Consider the following 13,941-nt stretch of genomic DNA (forward strand, 5'->3'; position numbering starts at 1 on the left):
AATGAACAGTATAAACGCATTCAACATTACAAATGCAGCTCTAAATTACATAAAAGCAAGTATGTGACAATTCAAGAGAATTATGACATCACTGATGCAAGTCAGTGGATGATTTTCATTGATTTAAGTTTAATTGTAAATGTGTTAAAAAGTGGGTGTACAAATTTTTTTAAAAAGTAGGTGTACATATAACACAAGTTCAACACCTGTGTTTGGAAAAAAACTACAGTGTAACAGATTATCAAGATGTTTGCAAGCAATGCAATAAAATATTTACTTTCTTTTTCAAAATCTTTTATAATATAACGACTTGGCTAAATTACTATGGATGATGATGTATACACTATTGTAATTTAATCTTTAAAAAAATGCATAAAAATGTTACAAATGTTCTACACAAGGAAAACCTATATTCATATGGAACACAAAGTTAAAAAATTATGGGAAAAGGTGGGTTTTCAGTGACATTAGGGAGAATCACTGATGACAATTTTAATTAGCATGAACTTTATCTTCAGCTGCGTCTTATTTTCCAAGTGACATCTGTTTGCGTGTCTTGGTTGCAGGGGTCTTCATTTGGTAAAGAAAGATTACAGGATGTTTAGTTACATTGTGGACTGTATATTTGTTATTAACTGGTGTGTTTTAAACTTTCATCTATAAAATAGACATTTGACTGAACAATGTATTAATGCTAATTTTTGCTCAAGGACAGGATATCAGCAATCTTTAAAAAACAGAGAGAGAATTTTCTTTGCCTGCCAGCATTTTCTTTTTAATTCCAGTGTTTGATATTCTAATACAATAGCCTACATAACATGCAGTTGAAAACAGGTTTCACTCACTATTCAGTTTAACTGTAGCTGGTTGTTCTGGTTGCCATCGATGTAATCCATTGCCACACCACCTGATATCAGCCACACAACAGATCACATTAGACTACCCATACAGGTAGGTTCAAGTTTATAAACTTATTAAACTAACACCAACTGTAGATTATCTTACCCAGTTCTCTGAAGAGGTATGGTTCATGATTTCTCAGAGCATAATAAAAAGTCATTTTTTCATTAAGCGCTTCAAAGAGCTTTCTCATTTTGCCCTGGCTGGTTTGTTCTTCTCTGATCTCTGAATATTTTTCATTATGTATCATGTCCTTATTTTTTAGTTCATCTGCTATTGCCATCACTGAGGTAACCCTCTGAACAAGTTTAGAGTATAGTTCCTATCCACAAACTGGGCCTCTGGGCAAAAACAAACAAACAAACAAACAAACAAACAAACAAACAAACAAATAAATAAATAAATAAATATGTATGTATGTATGTATGTATCTCATACATTGCAGCTCACAATGATTATTTGTCGGCTGTACATTAAAACAATATTTCAAGTTTTTGTAACTCATCATTATAAAAATAAATAACCTGGTTAATTATTCAAGCGTACAAAATAGAGATTTAGATTTGCTTCAAACTATTGGAGTCATGCAAATAAAAGACATTTAATGCACTTTTTGGTGAATTAAAAGCAAGCAGTAATGTAACTAAAATTAAAACAACATTACAGAAGCTAACATTTATTTTAAAGAAAATTAAGTAAAATTAAATAAACAGTTAACTCAAGCAAAACATTCCACGGTGTCAGTTTAATATAATTTATGTTGAAATGACTTTTACAGCCAGTTTGAATACTTAAAAATTTAAGGCAGTGACTGAACTTAAGTTTTCAAGTTGAAGGGCAAGAGGCATGGGCAGAGGAGAAAAATTAAAAAATTAATGCGAATTAATTAAAAAAATCATTAATGCAAGAGATGCATTGGTTCATGCAAATACATTTCCCTCACTCTACCAGTCTGGCCCTCTTTTGCCCTCTAGTGGTTTAATGTAAAATGACAAGCTTTAGTGGTAGATGCAGCATCATCAAAAGTTCAGTTTGTCCTTGGCAAAGTTTTTTTTTTTTCTTCAAATATTTATTCTGCATCTCATTTTCTTATATTTAAGACAAAAAGTGAGAAGGAGAGGGGAAGGTTGTTGTGGGTAATTTACAGAGGTTATTTGTAACAGGATCACAGCAGCTGTTGCATAAGAACTTGCAAGATTTCTTGCTGGCAAACACACACGTCTCTCTCAGAATAATTATGACTTTCCATGTCACAAGCTCTAATAAATCAGCAATATCACTGTAGTGTAGCAGCAGGTACTTATGATTTAGAATCTGTATGTGAAAACTTCAAATAATGCTGATACAGAAGAACAGCAAGTACACAACAGTGACCAAACACAAAGTAGTCCAGAACTTTACATGACAAGCTTAAAATTTGGACTTATAGGAAATCGAAAACTCAAAAACAAACAAACAAACAACCCAGTGCAGTATCTCATTCATAAATAAAGGCATTAAGCTTACCATATTAAACAACATTTTAATTTTAGATTATAGGTTTATTTGAACCAACGATTCAATACAATATGGCTGTAGCCATCATTTTTAATGAAGAAGAAGAAGAAAAACACCTCAACAACCACGATGTTCAATACATTAATAATCATATGTCGAGTGAAGAGAGTAATTTTTTTTACATCAACTGGCTCTTTTTTTTTACATCTGTACAACATTGTGATTATGTCCTTCTTCAAGTCAAGTCATATTTTTGTGGAAAAAAATCAGTTTGCCATTAGTTGTCAAAAGATGACAGCGATATCTTTGTCATAGCATACTTTCAGTGTTTAAGGGGATTTCCCATGATTACATCTGCGCTGTTCAATGCATTGAATCAATGGCATTTTTCTCTATAAAATGATAGATACATAGATTTATTGATATTACAGATTTTTTATTCTGTGGAAAAAATGGAAAAATAGGAATATGGAACTAAACGAACTAACTAAACGAACTAAAGTGCGTATCAGGAATCTGTGTGTTGATTCTATCGCAGGTTTCCTGTTCACAGAATAACCCTGTTTCAAAGTTTAAGGCTTTTTCGAAAGGTAAATCCAGCACAACTGTTCATTTGTATAAGATTAAACCATGTCTCTTAGGCCTGATACAAAGGAACGACGCGTTTAATGTTCTGCCTGCAGATGGGACAGATGGGTTGTGGCAAGGCCTGATAGCAGTGGAAACAGCAGCACACGTGTCCGCAGTCCAGCAGCACGCAGCCTCGTGGGTTACTCAGGCATATCACACATACGTTCTCCGGTACCTCCACACCGTTCTCCTCCTCTCCTGCGCCCATCAGTTCAAACTCACTCCTCATGTTCTCCTGCTCCCACCACAGCTTCAGCTGGCGATAATACCTGCGTCCCGCCCACATCAGCAGGGCCACACCTGCCAATGCGCAAACACACGCCAGCACCCTGAACACCCCTGCCTTCCCTTCCTGCTCCAACCGCAGGGTCTCAAAGCCGTCTGTGCTCAGGAAGTACTCCGAGCCGTCAGTGGGTGGGCGGATTTTTGGGAGGCCATCTGTGTCCAGGATGAGCTCACCCACTGCGGTCAAAGACGCGCCCACTTTCAGCATCTCCTCTGTTTCAAGATGACCTTTGGGCTTCTCTCCACACAGGTACTGACCAGTCAGGTCCGTGAAGCCGTAATTGGCCTGGTGGAACTTCTCATGGACGATTTCCATATTGGGACCCGTGGCCTCCAGGGGACAGAGCACACGCACAAACGCCTTGTTCACACCCAGCAAGTTAAAGGGCACAGCATTCACATGCTGGTGAAGTACACGCTTGCTGTCTGTCCTGAAAGATGTGACAAATTTTCAGCATCATTACTTCAGTCTTTAGTGTCACATGATCCTTCAGAAATCATTCTTATATGCTGATTTGATGCTCAAGGAACATTTCTTATTGTTAACAATGTTGAAAACAGTTGTGCTGCTTAATATATATATATATATAAAAAGAAAACGTGGTACTTTTTCATGATTCTTTGATGAATAGAAACTTCGAAAGAACATCATTTATTTGAAATAGAAATGTTTTGTATTAATCAGTGTTGAGGAAAGTTACTTTTAAAACAAATGCATTAAAATATTGCATAACTCCCTGAAAAACGAATTATTCTACTTACTTATTTACTTTTTATGGAAAGTAATGCATTACGTTACTTTTGAGTTACTTTTAAAATCTTGGCAGGGCTTGCTTGTTTGTTTTTAATATAAAAAAGTTCTTCTTTTACAAATGTAAAAGCCCTTTCACAACAAAAGTGAAATAAATATGCCTCAAGCTGAAGGATATGTAAATTCATGTCTGTGCAGTAGAGAGCGCAGCTCAAATAAATTGCATGAAGAATATGATGCAGGAGAACAAAGTTCTACACTATTTAGCAAAACCAAAATTGAATGTGTCATTTTTGCTTAGTATGGTTGAATTGGATCATCGAAGGTCAGTATCAAAGACATTAAAATTCTTAAAATAAATATTTGTCTTATTTATCATATTTAATTATTGTAGGTTTGTATAATATTCCGAGTTTGCATTTGACTGTTTTTATTAATTTCGAGGAATACTGAATCTGTTTTTGTGCAGGTGAGATGAGTAAATACATGTTCATATTTAGTCTAGAACAGTAAGCATCATGTTCACACAGTGCGCACAACGTCTCTGGCAACACAAGAGCTGTCAGACAAGTCACGGGAAACAGTAAATTGAGTTACTTATTTGTAAAAGTAACTCAGATATTTCCTACTAAATTAAAAAGTAATGCTTTACTTTACTAATTACTTAAAAAAGGTAATCTGATTATGTAACTTGTGTTACCCCAACACTGATTATAATACCTTTATGGTCACTTTTGATCAGTTTAATGCATCCTTGCTGAACAAAAGTATTAATTTATGTATATTTATACAAGCAAGAGACCAGGACTTACCAAGTGCGTGCTGAACTGTTCCACACAAGTTTGTGTTCTCGGAGGACCAGAGTCTGGATGACACCAACAGTGCCTTCGTGAAACGGACTCCTTAATGGTTCCCCAATGGGCTGCACTGTACCTACAGAGAGAGAAAGTGAGAATAAGTCAGTGGAAGTGAAAGAGAGATCCAGTTATAGTCTATAGATCAGCTGAGATATTACATAATGGAAAATGGATGTTACCCTCAATGACCACATACTGCAGACATTTCCCTGGTGTGGCATTCAAAAGATCTGCTAACTTTTCATCCAGCGGCAAAACTGGAGCTTCCTTACATCATAAACAAATTTGTTTCTTTTTTAGAAAATTCTCATAATCTTGTGTAGGAGGCACTTTAAATCTAAATAACTAATTCCAAGCACTAATTTCACATATATACTGTCTAAATCGTCATTTTTGCAATGTTACTCACTTTAAGTTTGTCCACAGTTTTGCATTTCTTCCTGTAGATGTAATAAAACAGACCAGAGAGAGCTACACTTGAACCCAAACACACCATCTCCATTGTCCAGATGGGGAAATCCTCCATCTTCCTCCTCAAACTCTTTCTCTTCTCTAGACTTCTGAACACAGAATGAACTCATATTGAACAGGTGTAAGGTCCAAGATGAATCAAGAGAACCTATGGTGATTTGAATCAGCATAGAATTTCAGTAATTTTTACTCTTATTGTTCATTTAGCAAATGCTTTTAATTACATGAACACAGGTTAGTTTCTTTTAGTTTCTTTAGCTTCCCCAAATAGGAGTTCAAAAAACGTCCAATTTAAAAGGGTCATATGATGCGATTTCAAATTTTCCTTTCTCTATGGAGTGTTACAAGCTCTTGGTGAATAAAAAAGATCTGTAAAGTTGCAAAGACTAAAGTCTCAAATCCAAAGAGATATTCTTTATAAAAGTTAACACTCGTCCACGCCCCCCTGAAACGGCTTGTTCTAACACGCCCCCACATCTCTATGTCACTGTGTGGGAAGATTTGCATAAAACCGCCCAGGTGTTCTCACAAAGAAAGAAGGCGTACCTTTTATTCTCGTTGTAGTGTTGTTGTTGCCGCCGCTAGGGCTGGGCGATATATCGCATGCGATTGTCACGCGCATTTCGTCAGTAAAGCTTCGTAAGTTCACTGACAAGCTACGCAATATCGCGTTCATTATCGAAGGCGATTCATCTGCGATAATGAATGCGATATTGTGTAGCTTGTCAGTGATCTACGGCTCTGTCTATTAAATGCTGCTCCATTTGAAAGCAGGTGATGGCGATTTAGCGGTAATCAGGGAACCGGCTTTACTGACGAAATGCGCATGGCATGCGATCTATCGCCCAGCCCTAGCCGCCGCCATGTCGTATAGATGCTGTGTGTTTCCCTGTGAAAGTGAAACTACTTTGTTTGGCCTTACAAAAGAGGACCATTTCCGCTTCGTCATGCCTGGGGCTGATCCATGCTGGTCGCTGAGGAAATACTTCAACTTTGCACTGTGGATTGCCCAATCGGCTTTCCAGCGCGGGGTCGTCACATGTGGTTGCTGCAAGCCCAAGGTAGCCTCCTTCGTAGAATCCACCTGCCGCATGCCTCTGCTCACTCAAGCCGGCCGCGGTTCACTCTAGAGTCTAGACCACAGCTCACTCAAGGCTAAGGTGTGTGACGCTGTTTCGTTTAGAAATCGAAACTACTTCGTTTTTGCCTTCCAAAAGAAGACATGACTAGAAATCATGTTTATATCATGTTTATAATGGGTTATATGTTTACATCGTTGCTCAGGCCGAACAAGGCATCACAATATGTTAAGAGGCGTAACATTTCCGTCACACGCTTGAGGCATTTGGCCAATCACATCGCGCTGGATAGCTGGCCAATCACAGCACACCTCGCTTTTCAGAACGATGAGATTTGTGAAAATCTACGCTTTTCAGAAAGCGGGGCATAGAGGAGAAACAATAATGTACAGTATGTGGAAAATAAGTTTTTTTTTTTTTTTTTGTTACCCTTAAACCGTATAAAACACATTTCATTACACCAAATACACAAAATAATGTTCTTTTTAGCAACATCATATGACCCCTTTAAATAATTTATGTCATGGGGTTCAGATGACATTAAAATTTGGCAAGTTAAATAATCTCTAACATTACTAATCACCTAACTGACAGACTGAAAATACATAAACAAATAAAAATCTGTGCCATTAACAACTACAAACGTAGATGTTGGCTTAAGAACAGACAAACAGACAAAATTTTCTAGCTGATTACAGACAGATAAACGCAAAAACCTAAGACCGAGAGAGATGACAAAGCCTTGTTAGTCTTTGTTTACACTGGAACTGTTTGACAGTTGACACATTTGAACATTTCAATTATGTAAGTCTATGCAGTTTTGGGTGTTTTGATCGTCGATTTAAGGAAAACCGACATAATAACACTATCAACAGCACCACAATGAAACATACATAACAATAACCACAGATCACCAAACAGAAGGCTGTCAAAATGAAATATGTGACATTTATGACATTTAAAGTCTTTAACCCTAATACTTTGTACACGATTACACATACATGTTTATAAATAAATATTAGAGTTCTGTCTAAAAAAAATATATATCGCGTGAATAAGCATAGGAAATTACCTTTAACACTCACGACACTCCTGAACTCATTACCGGAAACTGTAATGTTGTTTAACTCATACCCTGAGTCTCATGTTCATACTATCCATACTAAATAGTATGCGAGATTAGTGTCCCAAAGCGAAGTATGTTGAAAAGAGTATGACAAAAGTCCCCGGATGGTCAACTATTTCAGGTCGATTTTTGAAGTGTGGATCTGTGCACACTCTAATGGCTAAAATCGCCCACAATCCATTGCACTTTGGCGAAGGATTCGGTCCAGATATGTCTAGGGTCCAGAATGAACTTTTATTAACATCGATTTGGTCGTAACTTGTTTATCAGTTTATCCTCTGCAGTTTATCTTAATACATTTTAAATGAGATGTCTGAAACATTTTAGACGAACAGAATTCAGAAATAAGTTGAAATAATTATACAAACAAACAAGCAAGCAAATAAATAAATATTTCTCGATTTGAATGTTCAGGTTTTTTTTCACTCTTTGGACGTTTAATTTGGAATTTTTGAATACGGCACACTCCGTACCAGTTGGTGGCGGAAATACAGTATTTTGTTTTTGGCCACCGCCAATAAAATTTCAAGAAGAGGAAGAAGAATACGGCACACGTTTGTGATTGAATCCGCTGACTTCACCAAGGCGGCCAACATGGCAGGAGGAAAGAAGAAATCCTTTACTCTACCATCAAAACTTCTGAAAACTCTTTCCTCCATATGGCAGGACAAACACATGGTGTTGTTCAAAGCAGAGTACACGTTCTTGGTCACGACCGTCCTTTGGTTCTTGGAAATTGGGATTAACATATGGGTGATCCAAAAAGTTGCATGTAAGTGCAGTAGAATCAATCACTGACATGATCCATGGAGGACTGAACAACTCATTAATGGAACAACAGACTAAAGAAACTCCATACTGCTTGATTTCTGTGTGTTCAAATAGGATACCATTGCATGCTGTTAATGCGGTTGTTTATTCCTTCCTTTATTTCATACATACTCAACTGTTACACCTAACTTCCAAAATTACAGTCTGGGTAAGTTTGTATTTGATCCGTAGAGACTCACTAAAAGGAACACGTGCACAGACCCACAGCTCTTGTCTGTCAGTCACGCTCGCACACCATATAGCCAAAACGACAACATGACACTGCATCGGAGTATGCGGAGAGATGCCAATTATAAGTGCCCCTGTTTAATGATGTACGTGTTGTGTGTAGATACAGAGATCGACTGGAAGGCGTATATGGATGAGGTGGAGGGAGTTATTAACGGCACATATGACTACACACAGCTGCAGGGCGACACGGGGCCGCTGGTGTAAGTGTCAACACAGAACATTTCTGTAGAGTATTCCAGCTTTTAGATGTCCAGTTGTAAGTTACTTTGGAAAAGTAATAGATTACAGGTTACCCTATTGAAAATGTAATAAGTAACATAAATGTTTCAGTTACTTTATTAAAGCAATGTTACTGATTACTTTATTTCTTTTCTAAATTTCTGTTTTCAACTGTTAATCATTTTCAAACATGCACGGTTCACCTTACAGTATTGCTCAAAACTGATTATTGTCAGACTTTAAAAATCATTCATAACTTGAATTAAGATTATGATATATTAAAGGTATACTCCACCCCAAAATGAAAATTTTGTCATTAATCACTTACCCCCATGTCGTTCAAAAAACCCGTAAAAGCTTTGTTCGTCTTTGGAACACAATTTAAGGTATTTTTTGGATGAAAACCGGGAGGCCTGTGACTGTCCCATAGACTGCCAAGTAAATAACGGTGTCAAGGTCCATAAAAGGTATGAAAGTCATCGTCAGAATACTCCATCTGCCATCAGACGTGCAATCTGGGTTATATGAAGCAACGGGAACACTTTTTGTAAGCAAAGAAAACAAAAATAATGACTTTATTTAACAATTCCTTTGTCAACGGTCTCCTCTCCGTATGCTCTTTTGTATCATCCACGCCACAAGGGTGCGCGGTTTTATTTCAAATCAAAGCTAAATACACGAAGAAACAGCGCATCCTTGTGGTGCGGATGATACAGAAGAGCATACAGTTTTATGGAGAGACACAGAGGAGACTGTTGACAAAGGAATTGTTGAATAAAGTCTTTATTTCTTTTTTCTTCACTTGCAAAAAGTGTTCCCGTCACTTCATATAACCCAGATTGCACGTCTGATGGCAGATGGAGTATTCTAACGACTTTTATGGACCTTGACACTGTTATATCCTTGGCAGTCTATGGGACGGTCACAGGCCTCCCGGTTTTCATCCAAAATATCTTAAATTGTGTTCTGAAGACGAACGAAGCTTTTAAGGGTTTGTAACGACATGGGGGTAAGTGATTAATGACAACATTTTAATTTTGGGGTGGAATATACCTTTAATTTTAAAGCACAGCCACCACAAAGTCAGACTTACTTTGAGATCATTCTGATGTTAAATACAGTTTTAAAATCATAACAAGATAGTTTAAAAGCTACGAGACAGTTTTTTTTTAAAGCTATTTTTTTTTTTTATTCTTTTCATCTTTGCATAGCTATGACAGAAAACACTGGACTCTAACAATGCCTTGGCAAAAAAGTTAATCTTAAGAAATAAAGAAAATACATAAACCCATATAGGAAATAAAACAGTTATCGATTAAGAATGTGTCCTATTCTGTGTCCTAATAACTAATAACTCCCCAACAATGGCAGTAGTATGGCATTTTGTATGAAAATCTTGTCATTAATCATTTACTGGATTGTATACTGAATGTGTGTTTCAGGTATCCAGCTGGTTTTGTGTATATATTCACTGGGCTGTATTATCTTACTGATCATGGACAGAATATTCGTTTGGGTCAGTATGTGTTCGCTGTGTTCTACCTCATCACCCTCCTGCTTGTGTTCCGCATTTACCATCGCACCAAAAAGGTAATGACCCCATATTATGCAAATTCATGTAGTTTACCATTATACATACTGTACATTCTGTTCAGTCACTTTTTGTTTTACAACATGCATTCTATGTTGTATTCATGTATTCAATTCTATGACCTGTATATCCAACTTCAACTAAACAACTATTGCAAGACATAAACCTCTGTCTGTAATCCAGCAACTACTCATCTCTAGGTTACAATGACAAAAACCTTACTAATAATGCAGTGCATTGCTATTTTCTGGTTTTATTGTGTTTTTGACAGAAGTTTGTTTTCATGGTTCCGAAAGTGTCTTAATAATAGCGCTTGTCTGTTTATTCTTCTCTAGGTTCCTCCGTATGTGTTCTTCTTTGTCTGCTGTGCTTCATATCGGATTCACTCCATCTTCGTCTTGCGTCTCTTTAATGATCCAGTGGCCATGATGCTGTTATTCGGAGCCATCAATCTCTTCCTGGATGGCCGCTGGACTCTAGGATGTGCCCTCTACAGGCAAGTAGAAACATAATTTTCATTCTATATGGAGTGATAGATGAATGGTAAGAGAGATTTTTAACTCTTTGACTTTTTTCTCTTTCTCTATGCCATTAATGTTATCCACTACTTCAGTACAATGTTTTGATGCCTGATCACTTCAACATTTCAGCATTGTGTGTGCATTTAAAGTATATATTTGTCTGTGCTGTGGACAGTTTAGCTGTGTCTGTGAAGATGAATGTCCTGCTCTTCGCTCCTGGTCTCCTCTTCCTCCTCCTGTGTGAGTTCGGTCTATGGAAAGCTTTACCCAAACTCTCTCTCTGTGCTGGAATTCAGGTTAGATGCACAAACAAACACATTCACATATCTGTTAAGCGATTAAATTTTTTTTCCTTAGTTTTTTTGTTGTTTTACACCAGCTTTTCATGTACCACCCTGTTTTTCTCCTTTTCAGCTGGTATTGGGACTGCCGTTCCTCTTGGTGAACCCGGTCGGCTATGTTAGTCGGGCGTTTGACTTGGGCAGGCAGTTTCTGTTTAAATGGACGGTGAACTGGCGTTTTCTTACCGAGGATGTGTTCTTGAGTCGATACTTCCACCTGGTTCTGCTTTCTGCTCACATTATTACACTGGTTCTGTTTGCGCTGAAAAGATGGAAGAGGTACAAAAATCGAAACAGTACAATTAAGCTTGTAATAAGTGGCGGTATTTTACATTGTTAAATCACCTTAAATGTTAAGGTCAAAAACTATTTAAAGGACTTTTAATAGAATTTGTTGAACAAAAACATTACCACAAGTTGTAAGGCCTATGTTAAGAACTAAATACACCAAAGGTCTTTTTGTTCTTCTGATTGTGTCATTTAAAAACTGTGTCTATTACAGATCTGGGAACAGCATTTGGTCTATTCTAACAGATCCATCTGAGAGAAAAGAGACTGTACACAAGCTCAATGCTGATCATATCCTTTTTATGGTTGTTTAAATCAAATGTATTATGGATTGGTTTCAAATTATTTAAAATAAACCAGGCATTCCTGAACTTTGCACTATTAGTCCTAGTTGATCTGATGAAAATGGTTCCTTAACCCAGATCATACAGACAGTTTTGGTTCTTTTCACTTCTAATTTCATTGGCATGTGCTTCAGTAGATCACTGCATTATCAGTTTTATGTCTGGTACTTCCATACACTGCCCTACCTGCTGTGGAGTGGAGGAGTCAAGAAACTTGCCCACCTGCTCAGGTAAGACAAGACTTAAGGTTTTTTTCTATCTGTGTATTATTCAGTTTAGTTCATGTGTTGTTTGGGAGTAGATGTTTAGTTATTCAGTGAGTATTATAATTCACTCTCTTTTAGGGTGTTGATTCTGGGTCTGATAGAGCTGTCCTGGAACACGTATCCATCCACCAACTACAGCTCTCTATCACTGCATGTCTGCCATTTCATCATCTTGCTCTGTTTGTGGCTAAACCCGACCCCAGCTCTTCCATCTCAGAAGTTAGACAACAAGGCTAAGCGCCATTGAACCTCGACCTGACCGGGGCACTGTGTGGGATGATCCCTGGCCTCCAGCCCTGTCTGCAAGCTCCTGTACCAGAAGGACACACAGGGGCGGCCAGGGACCTGTGCCCGGAGTCGGTATCAGGGGTTTTTGTTAATGGAGGTGGTGTGAAGTTACTATATGGAGGTTTTAGAAAGTTTACATGCTTCTCAGGATTCTTAAGGACTAATGTGATGCAAAGTCAAGGATGTTGGAGTGGGAAATGTGAATGAATGTTTATTGGAAGGACATTTAAAAAATATATATACATTTTTATGCAGCATATCAACACAGCTGACCTTTGAGAACTCAAAGATGTCTTCTTGTTGGCCAATGGACTCATTCAGGACAGATATATATATATATATATATATATATATATATATATATATATTATATATATATATTATATATATATATATATATATATATATATATATATATATATATATATAAAATAGAATATCTCTGCATTTCAACAGTAAAGGGTTCGTTCACCCAAAAATTCTGTCATTAATTACTCACCCTCATCCAATTCCAAACCTCTAAGATCTTCATTCAAGTTCAGAACACAAATTAAGAAGTTTTTGATGAAATCCGAGAGCATTCTGACCCTTCATAGACATCAACACAACTACCACATTCAAGGTCTAGAAAGGTAGTAAGGACATGGTTAAAATAGTCCATGTGACATCAGTGATTCAACCGTAATTTTATGAAGCTACAATAATACTTTTTGTGCACTATGAAAACGAAAACAACCACTTTATTTAACAATTTCTTCTCTTCCGTGTCTGTGATGCGCGTTAATGACAGTTCTGACATCTGATGTAAAACCTGGATGCACTGCGGCATGTTTACAAGCAGAGGAAGATGCACACTTTACATAAAACATTCTAAGTAAATATGTCTGAAGATTTTGACACAGAGGATGACTTAGCCATAGCTTCAGATGGTCTGAATCATTTACTAGGAAAGTGTGAAAGGTATGCCTTTCATCTGTCGGCGTTTGCAATTCACTCACGATTCGGGGATCCAGGAAATGCACACTTTAGCAATATTTTAAAGAATACACCAAGAACTAAAGCACAGTCAATGTAGAATTCAGTATCTGCATATAGCATGGGTCTTCCTCCCATTGTAAATATGGCGTAGCACATCCAGGTTCTATGTCAGAACGCCTGCTCCTGCATCAAAAAGTATTCTCATAGCTTCATAAAATCAAGGTTGAGCCACTGATGTCACATGGATTATTTTATCGATGTCCTTACTACCTTTCTGGGTCTCGTACGTTGTAGTTGTGCCACTGTCTATGCAGGGTCAGAAAGCTCTCGGATATCATCAAAAATATCTTAATTTGTGTTCTGAAGATGAACGAAGGTCTTACAGGTTTGGAATGACATAAGGGTGAGTAATTAATGACAGAGTTTTCTTTTTTTGGGTGAACCATA

General features: G+C 37.2%; 2 protein-coding genes across 3 annotated transcripts; one reads left to right on the top strand and one right to left on the bottom strand.

Annotated features, from left to right (window-relative positions):
- Positions 1-1,614: 1,614 nt before the first annotated feature.
- Positions 1,615-7,767, bottom strand: LOC109111501 (mitochondrial ubiquitin ligase activator of nfkb 1-A-like). 2 transcript variants are annotated; one of them, XM_042718885.1, is made up of 5 exons: positions 7,543-7,767; positions 5,330-5,480; positions 5,100-5,187; positions 4,876-4,996; positions 1,615-3,743 (listed from the first exon to the last, which is right to left on the bottom strand). In XM_042718885.1, the coding sequence occupies exons 2-5, from the start codon at positions 5,444-5,446 to the stop codon at positions 3,035-3,037; spliced, it is 1,035 nt and encodes a 344-aa protein (XP_042574819.1). In that variant the 5' UTR covers positions 5,447-5,480; positions 7,543-7,767; the 3' UTR covers positions 1,615-3,034. The 2 variants fall into 2 exon arrangements, with proteins under 2 accessions (XP_042574819.1, XP_018980001.1); XM_019124456.2 differs by lacking the exon at positions 7,543-7,767 and having other exon boundaries at positions 5,330-5,768.
- A 319-nt stretch (positions 7,768-8,086) lies between these two features.
- Positions 8,087-13,564, top strand: LOC122136266 (dol-P-Man:Man(5)GlcNAc(2)-PP-Dol alpha-1,3-mannosyltransferase-like). Its single transcript, XM_042718884.1, has 9 exons — positions 8,087-8,368; positions 8,759-8,858; positions 10,320-10,467; positions 10,804-10,964; positions 11,165-11,285; positions 11,404-11,609; positions 11,833-11,909; positions 12,048-12,192; positions 12,307-13,564. Exons 1-9 carry the CDS (start codon positions 8,191-8,193, stop codon positions 12,473-12,475), a joined length of 1,305 nt encoding a protein of 434 aa, XP_042574818.1. The 5' UTR covers positions 8,087-8,190; the 3' UTR covers positions 12,476-13,564.
- Positions 13,565-13,941: the final 377 nt, after the last annotated feature.

The sequence above is a fragment of the Cyprinus carpio genome, chromosome B2 (genome assembly GCF_018340385.1).
Source record: "Cyprinus carpio isolate SPL01 chromosome B2, ASM1834038v1, whole genome shotgun sequence".
In the NCBI taxonomy this organism is placed as follows: Eukaryota; Metazoa; Chordata; class Actinopteri; order Cypriniformes; family Cyprinidae; genus Cyprinus; species Cyprinus carpio.

Excerpts from the sequence above, each read along its gene's own strand:
- LOC109111501 (XM_042718885.1), bottom strand. The coding sequence starts at position 5,446 with ATGGAGGATTTCCCCATCTGGACAATGGAGATGGTGTGTTTGGGTTCA. Across the intron at positions 4,997-5,099 it reads GCAGTATGTGGTCATTGAGG|GTACAGTGCAGCCCATTGGG; the intron begins GTAACATCCATT and ends CTCTCTCTGTAG. Across the intron at positions 3,744-4,875 it reads AACAGTTCAGCACGCACTTG|GACAGACAGCAAGCGTGTAC; the intron begins GTAAGTCCTGGT and ends CACATCTTTCAG.
- LOC122136266 (XM_042718884.1), top strand. The coding sequence starts at position 8,191 with ATGGCAGGAGGAAAGAAGAAATCCTTTACTCTACCATCAAAACTTCTG. Across the intron at positions 10,468-10,803 it reads TTTACCATCGCACCAAAAAG|GTTCCTCCGTATGTGTTCTT; the intron begins GTAATGACCCCA and ends ATTCTTCTCTAG. Across the intron at positions 11,610-11,832 it reads GCGCTGAAAAGATGGAAGAG|ATCTGGGAACAGCATTTGGT; the intron begins GTACAAAAATCG and ends TGTCTATTACAG.